Source organism: Acanthisitta chloris, unplaced genomic scaffold (assembly GCF_000695815.1).
Source record: "Acanthisitta chloris isolate BGI_N310 unplaced genomic scaffold, ASM69581v1 scaffold3464, whole genome shotgun sequence".
In the NCBI taxonomy this organism is placed as follows: domain Eukaryota; kingdom Metazoa; phylum Chordata; class Aves; order Passeriformes; family Acanthisittidae; genus Acanthisitta; species Acanthisitta chloris.
In genome coordinates this window covers 1-14313 of record NW_008668561.1, presented here as the reverse complement: position 1 = coordinate 14313, position 14313 = coordinate 1, and the positions used below count along the sequence as shown (strand labels likewise).

Genomic DNA, 14313 nt, shown 5'->3' with positions numbered 1-14313 from the left:
AACACACTGCTACAGTTCTATGAAACTTATGGCAAAATTGTATCCCCAACCACACCATTCTGCCTTATCATTGCAGACATCAATGGTGTGGCACACAAACAGAAACAAATCGCTCTATGCGGCGATGATCATTAGGCCTCAAGATGCTACAAGTAATTGTGTAAGAGCTATTAAGTGTAACTTTTGTTTTCCCCTTTGTTAATATTGCTGGAGCGATCAAATATTTCACACAGTTTTCGGTGACACTGTGACCTTTCAAGAACTGTGTTTTATTCCCATATCTCCTCCTGCTATAGTTTTCCATTTTTCCTTTCTCCCACTCAGTGACATGCCTGCCCCATTCCAGGAGACAAAACCACAGCCACATTTGCAGCCACTCTCCACATAGCATCACGTATTTCCTTCACACTCTGAAGCCAGTGCTCAGCTCTAGCCCTTACCTTTAACATTGCTGCCAGAACAACTTGGCAGCACACAGTTCAGGAACACTACATGCTCAGCTTTTTGGGAGCTCTAGAGCTTAAGTTATGCTCAAGCTAGTTACCCAAGACAGCTAATGTACAGCTATTTCAGATTTGTGTAAAGGAGCAACAGCCAGATGCTGCAGGACAGATGCATCTTCACATTACACAAAAAGGCCTGAGCAAGTAATAACACTGCTCATCACTGGCTTGCAGGACCAAAAAAAAATAACAACAAGCAAGCACACATATTGGTAAAAAGGAAGGATGGTCCTAATTCTGTCAAGCGTTCAATGTGCTGATTTTAAGCTTACAATGTTACTCAATATTCAAAAGTAAGCAGAAGCTTCTGAATTGAAACCCTCCTGGCTAGCAGAAATGTGCTGAAGAAACAGAACATGGGGAAACTTTGTATAGGCATTCAGGTGTGGTTTGTGTATGATTTCAGGTATGCAAGAAGGTCTGATCTTAAGGAACAGACCCCTTAGATGGGATGGATATTTCTGCATGAAAGTCACAGTAGCACATAGAATTGGGGAGCTCAAAGAAAACAAATCAGTAAGGAGCTTCATGTGCATCTATATCCACTCTGGATTTAGAAAATCATGGGAAAATTATAAACACAAACATAGGATAAAAATATGGAGGAGGTAATAGATCAACAAATTCTATGAACAGACTCCAGTTATTCTACAACACCAGTTTACACTCTTCTCTAAGCAGACTTAAAAGTTAAACTCCAGGAGAAAAGGGGGTGTTAAATTAACTGTATTTAAACAAATTTTTGGAGTTTGCTCTCAGCTGGATTTCTTGGGGGTAAAAGATAACCCAAACTGAAACAATACTTAGAGCAAAACTGCAAAATCTGGTCTTACCTAACATCCTAAACTACTGTCTTGCTTTGTGAATGTACCTAACGGTTTATGAATATCCCACGCTTACTCAGCAAAACCTTAATGACTGTTAACTGAGGTAGCCACCAAACCATCACCATACATTAGCAGTGCCAACACAAAGGGAAAAGCTCAAACGAGATGCTCAAGAACAGTTAGTTTGCAAAAAAAATAGCATTTTATTCCAAAAATGTAATTTTCTGTCTTGCTCTCCTCCTCCAACCCTTATTTCACTTCCCGTTTCTCTTCTTGTCCATCACTAACAAACAGCAACAAAGAAAAGATTAGCTTTCCAGTTCATTTGTAAAATGTCTTTGGATTTTCACAAGTAAATACTCAATTGAAGAACCAGTGAATTTAGTTTTGAATTAATATCATTCAAAACACTGACACTGAAAGACAATCTTCACCCTCAACCACTGACACCTCAGGTGTCAGCTCTAACATCTTCCTGTACATGCCTAAGTGCTACAAGCTGTGTAAAGACACCTGCATAGGGAAAACACAGAAGTTGTGAAAAGGTCCCTTTCTTTGTCTCATTCCATATATGTAAACATGCAAAGAATCACCTGTCCAATCACCATCTTTCAAGTACTCATGAAGGTAAAATAAAACTGCAGTCCTCATTCCTCTAGCTAAGAAGTACAGCAATCTGTCATACCCTGGACCTTTCTAGTGGCATTCATTGCTTAAAATGAAAGTATCTTCAAATTACTTGTATAACTGATAGCCTATGCTCAAATTCAACACGAAAAATAATTAAACTCTAAGGATAATTAATACTCTGGTATTTTTGAAAACATTTCCAGGATTCTCTCATGGTCTGTTATTACAGATATTTTTCAAGGTAATTCAGAACACCTTCTATCCACACCGAAATCAATCAACCAACCAAACACAAAAACTCCGACTGAAAACCAAATACCTCAAGATCTATATTGTTTAGTACTTGTATTGCAGATCGTACATTCAGGTAAACACCTACACTGTACATGTAGAAGTACATCAACATGTACATGTTAGCGTAAACATCCAGTTTTTTTTTTCAACGACTATCTAAAATTTGGGGGGTCCTCTCCAATTGGCCAAATGTTTTAATGCAAATAAAGGAATGCAAACTCCCATTTCAGATACACTGCATTGACCCAAAGCAGCACAAAACGCCTGTTACGTACCTACCGAAGAACCCTACCAAAGAAACAAGTCTGAAAAGAAAAACCACACTTCTACTTATAAAGCAGAGCACTAACCAGTCTGAAGTGCACAATACTGGTTTCTCCACGTAAGATCAGATACTGTGTGTACATTCCCAAGCATAAAAGAAGATGGTATGAATTGCATGTGACTGTGCATGGTGCAGTTCAAGCAATACTGAGGTGTTATCCTTGTTTCTATGAAGCATGTGGACAACAGCAAACTGCAAGGTGATAGTTGTAATGCGGTCCTTGGGTTTCTTCTTCCACAGAGGCACAGAAAGCTACTTTTATTTCAAAAAACTCTAGCCCACAACAGGAAGACATCAAACAACTTAGCCATGACAACTGCACTGTGAAGAATTTCTGAATTTTCTCACACGTTTACATTGCCCAAATGGACTTATTGTTTGAAGTCCTTTACTAGAACTCCTTTTTCACAAACCACAACACACCAAAAAAGGTGTTTTCTGCTTTACTTACATACAGTTGTTCATCAGGGGGAAGCAGATGAAGGTGGTTTATTATGTTATAAAACTAACCTCATCCTTATGAAGTATATATAATGCACAAATTAAAGATTCCAGTTAAGCATCATCACATACTAACCCTTCATGTTTGTATAAGGTAAACAGCTAAGAGATTGTTACTACTGAAATTGTACACAGGCACGTTGCTATTTCATACTCATGTTATAGTACTCTTTTTAAAATACTCCACAACTGCCTCTGCTTTTGGGTCATTTTCGTCCATTTCATCTATTCAGACGCTGTGTTACCACTTCTCGGTACATGATAGAGATATATATCAGAAGAAGAAAAATGACAAAGAAATCATCCAAGAACCCCAGAATTCCAAAGAGGGCTTCAGGAAGAAAATCCAGAGGTGAAGCCAGGTAGAGCAAGGCTCCGATCAAGCAGAGAAATATTCTGATGCGAAACATCCAGAAGAGGCCTCCGACAGAAAACATCTCCCTGAAAGCGTGTCGCAGTAAAGTGGGCAGATCCATAATTCTTTCCATAATCTATAAAGAAAGAAACAAAAGTTAATATTTCACTGAATCCTGGGCTGCATCAAAAGGAGGGTGGCAGCAGGTTGAAGGAGGTGATTCTCTCCCTCTACTCTGCTCTTGTGGTACGCAGCCTGGAGTACTGCATACAGTTCTGGTGTCCCCAGTATAAGAAGGACATGGAACTGTTGCAGCAAGTCCAGAGGAGGCCACAAAACTGATAAGAGGACTGGAGCACCTTCCCTACAAAGACAGGCTGAGAAAGTTGGGGCTGTTCAGCCTGGAGAAGAGAAGGTTGCATGGAGACCTCACAGCAGCCTTTCACTATCAGAAGTGGGGCTATGGGGAAGAAGGAGAAGGACTCTTTGTCAGGAACCGTAGTGACAGGAAAAGGAGTGTAAATTTAAAGAGGAGAAATTTAGATTGGATATTAGGAAGGAATTTTTTGCTGTGAGGGTGGTGAGACACTGGCACAGGTTGCCCAGGGAGGCTGTGGATGCCCCAACCCTGGCAGTGTTCAAGTCCAGGCTGGATGAAGCCTTGAGCAACATGGTCTGGTGGGAGGTGTCCCTGCCCATGGCAGAGGGGTGAGACTTAGATGATCGTTAAAATCCATTCCAACACCTTAACATTCTGTGATTTTGCTTTAGCAACATATCCATGCTAAATTAAAGTTTCTATTACTACATTACAGCTTTAGAAGCTTTTAGTTTTTAGGAATGAAAACAAAGAAAAGCAGTAAAACAAGACTTAATGGATTTGGTTTTGCTGGGCAGTAAGTCAGATTTAGAATATAAATGTTTTCAAGAAACAGTCTAACTGTTATTCTATAATGTAAAACATACATTTAAAGTACATCACTAGAAAATACATTGGCACCTATTACAAAAGAAATGCAACAACTACTACAGGAAAATGAATGACTGGAAAGTTAGAAACAGCAAACAGGCTAACTGCAGTAAAATCCTGATCAGCATGGAAGGCATACAGGGATTGTGAGAAAAAAACAGTAGGTAAAGTAGAATAGGCTGCAGTTCTTCAGAAACACAACACTCCCTCTTTTCTGGCATATAACCAGTGATTCACGTAAATTTCCAAAGGATGGATCAAGCTTCAAAGTAAACTAAAGAACCTTTAAATTAATCCACTCCTGGCTCCTTTCCATTTTTCTATTATGATTCTGCCAGCTTAGTGAGGGACTGCTCAGTAGAAAACATTCAGGTTTTTGCTGTGTCAAAGCATGGGGGATGAAATTTTAAAGGTTTTTATAATACTAATTTCTTTCTACTGTACACTGTTTCTACATAAAGCCATTAAACTCCACTAAAATGAGTTATTGCCAAGGCTGAAAAAGGTTTTGAGAAAGCAATTTTGTATGTGGTTAAGGCAGTACACTGTGTATAAATCAAAGACAATTTATCTAGTCTGATTATGACTTTAGTGCAGACTTCTGGCATGACCTCAGGCAAGTTACCAGGGACTAGACACATAGCCCACAGAGAGGTCTAATGGAGCCTGAAAGGTTGTTTCCATCTATTCTGGATCAAAAACACAACTGTTTTGTGGTTTAGAACATGAAAAAAGCCCGCCCTCTTTCGTTTCTTTGGAACTGTAAATTTTTGTTGCTAATGTTTTCTTATGATATGCAAACCCTGTGAAGAAACGAAGACAAGCAGGGAGGTTACTAGTATGTGTGTGCGTGAACTTCACCTTGCGAATCGGAACACACACACAGAAGAGAAGCCAGCAAGTCTGTAGAACTTTGACCATCTCTTTTAGCTATTTATAGGAAAAAAGTCACGTTTTCTTCACTTGGAGAGGAGAATGAAGATTGTAATATAATCCAGGAGGAAAATTAAAAAATCAAGACAGCATATACCTTGAAATCTGAGGAAGAAAGTCACAGAGTAGAACTTGCAATCAATGTAAAGAGCTCAGTCAAGTCAATATTCTTTCTTGCAAGTCACGTATTTTTACTGACTAATTATTGGTCCTTTCAAAATAACGGCTCATTTCTAAAAAAGAACTTAACACATGAACAGCAAACTCCAGAATTATTAGCAGCTCTCACTCACAACATTTCCATACATTCCATACATTTCCACTAATGGCAAATAAATAATTTTGAGGTCTTGAGTTTGACCTAACTATATAAACATCAGTTTCCTAAAAAAAACTTGTCTAGTCCCTAAGCATCATGAAGAGAAAATCCATACTGCAGGGGGGCAAAAGAAATCACAAAAAGTGCTCTTAATCTCTCCTAAAATCACAGATTTCCAGTCAAATTTATCCAAGACTTACAGATCTGGGCTGTCCTGAGAATCTCCGATTGTAATCATTAACACCTTGAAGCACTTGTGTTGCATCCTGCTGATCTTCACCAAAGAGTGGCAAAACCAATGTCACCTAGGGACAGCAGGGAGATTGTGTTACGTGTGCAATTGTCTTTTAAATGCAGACATTGTGAACTACAAATGAAAACATTCATCTTCCCTTAACTGCACAGGACAAACGCAGCTTTAGTTGAACATTCAGTAGGAGCATAAACCTAAAACTGCTAACCTGGATTCTGCTAATTAATTGCTTATAACTCTTTATGGAATATCAATTTTAAAAAATATTGTTAAAAAGAAGCACAAGAGCTCTGCTTTTAAGGGAGCCTTGAAGATACTTTTTCTAAACACCTAAGTGGTTTATGTTTCATAAGTGGAACAGATGATTTGGAGAACAAAGTTAATTTATCAAATTAATCTGATTTCATTTCTCAAATGGAAAATCAAATAAAGCAACCAACGAGGCCTTTCTTTTTCTGTCTTTAGAATGGCCTTGCATGTCAACAAAAAAGCAGAAAAATCCATACTTTTGCACAGGGATGTTCACACCAAGATGAAGGGCAATAATACAGACTAGTAAATTGACAGAAAAAGATATTAATCTTCAGCTCTTTTGTAAGCACAGAGAATGCTGCTCTGTTCTTGGGTTAAATTTCATGCAGAGAAACATGTAAGGTCATATTCAAGTATATTTTATGTTATCTTTCTGGATAGAAGTTGTTGAAAAATTGAGAAGTACTTGGAAGAGATGCTCAGGTGTAAAATGCAGATTATCACAGGAAACAGAAAATGCACAGCACTTTGAATTATTGCAGCCTCCAAAAGCTCCCTCTGTACCTGGACACTAAATGTATATTTAAAGTCGGTGCAGCAGTCGCATTTAGCAAATGACAGCATGAGCAGATCTATATTCAACTCCTAGCCCTGCCACACACCTTCTGTATGATTCACGTTGTTCATGTGTACATACTTCCCTTCCCCATTTATAATTCAGGGTGAGAATGAATACATAACCATGCAAACAGTACCACCCAATGTACCTGTTACTCAGAGGAAGGTCAGTGAATATATGTGTAAGGAAAGGCACTAAAAAATAACTTATTTTCTCCTTTTCCACCTTCCTCGCCTTTATTTTTTGTGCCTTTTTTCCTCACTGGCTACACTCTAAACCTGCTTGTTCTTTCTCCAGTCGTACTCATGTTTCTTTCCTTCCTCTGTGTTCTTAGAGTAATTTGTCCTGCTGATACACACAATCAAAGCAGGCTACAATGGAGCGGCAAGGGCACGAAGCAAGTTATATAATTGAACTTACTAGCTCTGTATTTTGTGCACTGGTAAAATAAAGATGCACTTTTATTAAAACATACACTATCAGACTCAGAGATCCTAAGCATTAATGAGCTGCAGGAACATATCTCAAACTGACAGTGTAAGTAAGTTGTGTAGGAAGTAAGTTAATGCTTGCTCTACAAAGCTCAAATTAATAATACATACAAGCTAAAAATAGGGACAAAATAAGAAATTGACATGGGTAGGTTTTTTCAGTAGGGAGAGAGGGAAGGGAGAGGGTATTTCTCAGAAACCAGTAGTGTACTGCCTACTGGCAGTCTTCCACAACAGCTAAGCCCTTCAGGTGCAAGTTCTGGTAAAGCAGTTAGATGACATCCCAAACAGAAAGCATGGAAGGATCACAGTTAAAATATCACAATTTTCTATTTTCATATACTCCTTTACAGAAAACCGGCTAAGTTATCAGTGTTGTTTGCTTATATTTGAGCTGCAGGAACAATCTGTATTTTTTTGAGCCATTTGACAAAGCAGAAAGTTCAAAAAAACCCTTAATGTTCACCATTTACATCTCACATATCCCTATTCTTTCAGCTTCTCAGACTTCTCCATCTGTCAGCCTCACTATGGCAGCTCACGTATGAGTGCTTTTGTGGCAAGCTGCACTGGATAGCCAAACTGTCAAGTCCATGATTACCGTCTGTCTGCAGATCGGACAACGGATGGCACCGAGCCACGAGCCGTATCTCCAGTAGGCAATAATGCAGGAACCTGATGAAGGTAAGTTACAGATGTTTAAACCTCTGGTTTGAAAAACCCATTGCCTGAAATAACACATGACACACCAGGGAAAACATCACCAGTGTATAAGCAGTTAGGTTAAATTTATATTTTCTGATGTAGTTTTGTATACTGATGATACCAAGAACCAACATGCTCAAATGAGAACAATCCTGAGTAGGTTCAACTGAAGCATTAACTTCAAGCTGTTATTTCCTGAAAACACTGCATGTTTTTAATCATTATGTGAAAAAGCAAATAATTAAAAATTTTACCAGTTTAAAATTTAGAAGTCACAAAAACGTCAAGAGATGCAAAATTTATCCTAAAAACATGGCTTCATCATCAGAGTTTTGACTGATGAACAAACATGTCAAAATGTATTTTAACTGTTTTCCAAACTTGTTTATTTTTTCATTTAAACAACTAAGCATGGTATGCACTATATACTCCATAAAACTAGATGAATGGCATGAAAGGATCCTACTGGGAACCTGAAGGAGAGGAAGCAAAATGCTACACAGGATGTTTAAACACAAAACTGAATAGTGCAGCTTCAAAAAACAAAAAAAAGGCAAACACTTTAAGTGAACGTAGTGTTAATTCTTCAGGACATCCAAGAGAAAAATTTCTCTGAGGTAAAGATAATACCAAGCAGAATGTTTTACTCTTTCTAAACCAGTTTTTCTAAACTGTACATTTCCAAATGTTTTTCAGCCTCTCTAGTTTTTCACTAAAGTGCAAATAAATTATACTCCTTGACATTTTAAAATTATCCACAATTTAAATCCCAATAGCATAGAAAGAAGTGCAGCACACTCTCAAAGTGACTGTTTATTCACAAATGTGTTTTCTCAACTATTTATCTAAGAATTATTTCTGATGTAGCCTAGAAGATAAGCAGCTAAAATCAAGCAAAGCTTGGAACTAGGGTGCCTGTACTAGGGCCAAAAGTTTGTATTTCTGTTCTCATTTTATCTTTGCAACTTGGAGTTTTTCTTGCTTACCACAGAAGAGATGTCCACAGTTTGTTTCTACAGGAAATGTAGCCTGTTGCAAACAGACTGGACAGAACATGTCTGTATAGAAGCGATGTCGAACACCAGCAGAAGCATCCTGCTGGAACAGCAGAGAAATGCAAAGTGTTAGGGGTAATATTTTTATATCAGCCTACTGAGTTCTAAAAACAATAATAATAAATCTAGCATTCATTTGCTACAAGTCAAACAGCCAAATGCAAAATGAAAGAGAAATACATTTAAATGTAATCAAACATAGTTAAATACATTGATTCACTAAACAAGTTCTTCTTGTGACAAGCCAATTATTTTCCCTTCATCTGTTATGTAAGCGTGTACTTCAATCCACTTAAAGGCAGCAAATGTCCTTGGTTCTTTGCATTGTTGAGTTACACATGCTGGAGCATGAGTAATAACTCAGATCCATCCATATTGTTTCACGACCCTAAGCAGTTCTTCCCAGAGCACTGTCCAGGTAACTGAGCTGCACTGCTTACCAGTTGCAGCATTTAGTGCTTTCAAGCCCAAACAAGCTTGTGTACATCAATGCCATTAAACATTTTTTCTCCCCATTTGGCCTTATTTGTCTTACACATAAATCCACACTGTCATTATTTCAAGAAGTGTTATGATGAAATACTCTCCTCAATATTCTCCAAGAGTATGGCTTTTCACTCTGGGGCTGGGATTTAGCAATTTCCAGTAATCTGCCCTAGATTCTACCTGCGAGTAGATCAACAAGTTCCAACACCCCTGCCATGGGCAGGGACACCTTCCATTAGATCAGGTTGCCCCAAGCCCTCTCCAATCTAGCTTTGAACACTTCCAGGGATGGGGCATCCATAACTTTTCATGGCAACTTGTTCCAGGGTCTCACCACCCTCACAGTAAAGAATTTCTTCCTTATGTCCCATCTAAACCTAAGCTCTTTCAGTTTAAAACCACTGGCCCCTATCCTGTCACTGAAGGCTTTGGTAAAGACTTTGTCTCTGGTCAGTTTCTGCTGCCTGGCTCTTGTTGTGCCATTGTTCTGCTACACACAGTTTATCAGCCTAAACATCTAATCCCCGTCCTGTGTAGGCAAACTGTACTCGACATTTCCTTCACCGCTAAGTTCCCAGGAACACTGCAGGAAGCACACAGCGTAGTCTAACATACTCCACCTTGTGGCAAAAACGTGTTTGAAAAAAGAACCAGCCAAATATTTAGTTTTAATTGCTTAGTGCATCCATTAAAAAAAAGGCTATGTTATCTCATCACTTGATGAATTTCGAGGATGAGCTGTATAGTAAGGAAGCTTCCATAACTTCCAAGACCAGTTTCTTCCAGAAGCTCAGAGAATTCTACACTACCCCAAATCAGACAGCTGAATGATGGCAATATTTAGTGCAGCACCTGCTCAGTCTGAAGCTGCTGACGAAGAGCTCGCACTAGCTCTTGATTTTCTGGATGTATGTTCTGATGTTCATTCCTGTGAAAGGAAACATAAGCAATAAAACACCCCTGAATACTGTGACCCAACACTGAAAAATAACTCATTGAAAAAAAAAAAGAAACCTGAACAAAGGGCAAAAAAAAATCATTCTTTCTTGCTATAAAGGATTTTAAGGGAAGTACGCAAATAATTAAGAAAACAGGACACTTATTCTGGATTCTAAAGTTACTTGGGACATTTAAAGCTCTATAGTGGCAAGATTTTTTCAGAGAGACTGCATAATCAATCATTAAATCATGTTAAAACTAGATTTTAATCTGCAAAAAACTAAGCCATAGACCTACAAAAAAAGTTTCTTGAAAGCTTTTATATAAACATGCAGAAATGTTTTAAATTCTCATCTCCACTGCTGTTTTTTTATTTGTTGGTCTATTCATGAGTTTATTAGGTTTTCAATCACTGCCTGTTATAGAGTTAAAACCTCCTAATCATTCCAATTTTATCTGCTACATAACATTTACATAAGAAAGGGTAGACAAACTCTTAGATTTAGAATGTCGAATTTATGTAACTATCAGCAGACTGGATATAAAAAGAAATACCTTTTAAAATCACTCTTTAAAAAGAAAGACTCTATGGGCAAGAAAACTACAGGTTAGAGATGCCAAGAGGAATCATGGGGAAGGGACTCACTGAAGAAAGGAGGATGGATGCATTACAAACTTGAAATTTATAAGCACAATGGGAACAGAATTGGAATTTAAAAATATGCTGACAACAATAAGAGGTGTTGAGTTACAATAAATATGAGTCAACAGCATATTCAAAACTAAGTTTTTGTGCTTTATTTATTCACAAGGATTTCAATGCGGATACATCCTGCTCAGCACTGTTGAGGTCTCGGCTGGATTCCGTTCTCCATTTTGAGCTAAATGCATAACAATATATAGAGAAGCTGGAGGAAGTTCAGAAGAGAATAAGAACTACAACCCACATTTTTTAAACATCAGAGAAAGAACGAGAAATTTCAGTTCATATAGGAGACTGCTCATGGAGAGAAAAGGGGACAGGATAAGGCTTTCATTCCACAAACGTGAGTAATTATTTCCCACAGTTATCTAAGGCTTGTGGAAAAACATTTCTAACCACTAAGTCTATAAAAGCAGAAGATTACCTCAGGATACTGTGATCTACCTTCGACTGAAAGTTAAATCAAAAAACACACTGCTATGCTTCTAGGGGTATCTAGGCAAGCTGATTCTCTGTCAGAGAGGAAGGCTGGACTAGCTGAATTTTTAGGACATTTCCTAGTTGCAGTTCTATTACATCATTTCCTCAATGGCTACAGGAGCTTCTGCAATATTTTCCTTCATTATGCAATCACAATGCTGCATTACTTCTACGTTCAACATTTTGTTTGCTTCATTCTTTCTTCAAAGAGGAGTAGATAAACCCCGTATTTTTCGTGCTATCTGTAAAAAGTAAACTTAACACTAGTATGGGGGACATACATGAAAGTTATATGATGGGAAGGCTGTATTAAAACCCTTCTTGCCCACCTTAGGTCTCCATGACTCAGATTCTGTGGATGTTGTCTGTCACACATGTTATATGCATAAAAATATTTTCCAAATTAGATGCTACAAAATGAGGATATTCTGCACCTTCAGTTTGCCAGAACTTTTGATATATACTGAAATTCAATTCAATTCACACACAAGACGAAGGTATGAATTATAAACCAGTTTACTCTGATTTCTTCATAAACAACTAATTGTAACTTTTCTCCTAAAGTTTTCAATTACATGACTTTAGTATCACATACTATGCTGAATACATGAGATCATTTGTAGAGCTGTAGAGACACAGCATGTACTATCACTTATGTGTAAGATGATCAGGTAGCAGAACACTGTGCAATGTTCAGGAAGGGACCGGCAGAACCGAAGGCATATCAAATTCAGAACTTCTGTCATGCAATAAGTGTGAGAAAATAAATTAAATACATGAAAAACAATATAGTGCTATGCAATTAAAGACCTTAGTAAACACAAGTCAGAAAGAAGTAAAACTAGATGCAAAGTCTTTTTATTTCCCTATTTCTGAGTGCCAGCACTCCAAAACTCAAGGGAAAAAAGTCCCAGGATGTGGAAGGATTGTATTATGTACCACAGAGGGTCCCACCAAACTACCATTATTGGCAGGAGGAAGGCTGCCTACTCATTCAGTGTGCAGTCTCACAAGAGGAAAGTGAGGGGGAAGACTGTGATGGGCACTGGTGTATCACTATGCAGTGATGGCTGCTGTTAATTTTCAATTGCTGATCCAAATGAAGATGAAAATGCTGAAAATACTGACTTTATTTTATAATCAAACCATATGATGGGGTAGAAAGCTGATGGAAAAAATCTGGCTGCATTTTATCAAAATTTCTAACTCAAAACTGTATAGGCTTTACAAAAGTATCATATAATGCCTAAACTAAACATCTGCAACTTGGTACATATGTTAACTACAGCTAATAGGTTTCTCCACCAGAAGTATGAAGACCTTCAGCTCATGCCTCGATGTGATGTTTCCTTGAGTTCTCCCTGCTGGAAACAAGTTCAGCAACCCTTAACGGTTCTTTCCATATTCTATGTCTTCCCCCTAATACTCCTTGCTCCTATTATCCCTTTTTATTCAGTTTCTGCAACTATTCATCACCCTAAGCTTTCTTTCATGTATTCTTACATTGGACCTGGTTCTACCCAACTTCAGTACTTCAGATGTCACATACAGAAGTATGGGACGGAAAGAGACTGGGGTAATGGAACAGTATCAGGAACATGCAGATCACTGTATTGCCTAAGATAACGAGGGAATAAAAAAAAAATACTTTTATTTCCTCATTTCTCAGTGCCAGCAAAAACTCTTTTTCTCCCCCACTCCTCCTTCAGTGCTAAACAAAAGTACTATGATTTTGTCAGTCTGCAAGGCAGCAGCAGCAGATGTGCCCTGGTGGAGGAGCTCCAGAAACAGGTGGTTGAGCTGCAAGACACAAGCAAAAGGCTGAGAGATATCAGGGAGGCTGAGAGGGAGTTGGACAGGTGGTTCCAAGCTCTATGGTGGGGGAACCACAGCCCGCTGAGGAGAGGCCAAAAAATTCACACCCCGGCACACATGGAGGGGAGAGAGGGCATTAACACAGGGACTTGGGAAGTAGTAAAAAGGGAAAACAACAAAAGGAAGAGGCTTCCTTCAATTACAGACATTTCCACCCAGTTGGACATCCCCACCCAGAATCGCTTTGCAGCTCTACAGGCTAACAAGGTGACACCCAACACACTGGAAGAACAGCTGGAAATAAATGGGGCAACCCAACAGGTCCACAAATAAAGAAATTAACAACTAGTTCAAGCAAGAAAAGGTGGCAGGTGATACTAGTGGGTGACTCCACTTTAAGAGGCACAGAAGCATTCATCTGTTGGCCTGACCTGCTTGCAAGGGAGGTGTGTAGCCTTCCAGGAGCCCAGATCAGGGATGCTGCTGAGTTCTCATGCCTAGTCACACTCACTGATTATTACCCACTATCAATGTTCCATGTGGGTGCTGGTGATACAGCTGACAGCAGTCTGGGAAGTACTAAGAGGGACTACGGAGCCCTAGGAGAGATAGTAAAAGGCTCTGAACTCAAGCAGTTATTTCATCAACCCTCCAGGTCAAAGGAGAGGGGCTCAAAATGGCCAGCTGGATCTGGGAGGTCAACAAATGTCTGGAGCAGCAGTGCCACAGACAGGGTTTTGGTTACTCAGACCATGGGGCTTACTTTGGCAAGCCTAGGCTGCTGGGGGCTGCTGGGGTCTGTCTGACAAAGAAGGGAAAAAGTATCCTCAGTCAGGGACTTGCCAGACTGGTGAAGGA

General features: G+C 38.9%; 1 protein-coding gene across 1 annotated transcript; it reads right to left on the bottom strand.

Annotated features, from left to right (window-relative positions):
* Nucleotides 1-2861: 2861 nt before the first annotated feature.
* Nucleotides 2862-10442, bottom strand: RNF170 (ring finger protein 170). Its single transcript, XM_009072930.1, has 5 exons — nt 10371-10442; nt 8964-9072; nt 7874-7947; nt 5858-5962; nt 2862-3571 (listed from the first exon to the last, which is right to left on the bottom strand). The coding sequence occupies exons 2-5, from the start codon at nt 9031-9033 to the stop codon at nt 3302-3304; spliced, it is 519 nt and encodes a 172-aa protein (XP_009071178.1). The 5' UTR covers nt 9034-9072; nt 10371-10442; the 3' UTR covers nt 2862-3301.
* Nucleotides 10443-14313: the final 3871 nt, after the last annotated feature.

Coding starts and splice junctions, on each gene's coding strand:
- RNF170 (XM_009072930.1), bottom strand. CDS start 9,033: ATGTTCTGTCCAGTCTGTTTGCAACAGGCTACATTTCCTGTAGAAACA. Junction 7,948..8,963: donor CTGTGGACATCTCTTCTGTG/GTAAGCAAGAAA, acceptor TACCTTCATCAG/GTTCCTGCATTATTGCCTAC. Junction 3,572..5,857: donor TCTCAGGACAGCCCAGATCT/GTAAGTCTTGGA, acceptor CTTTCTTTATAG/ATTATGGAAAGAATTATGGA.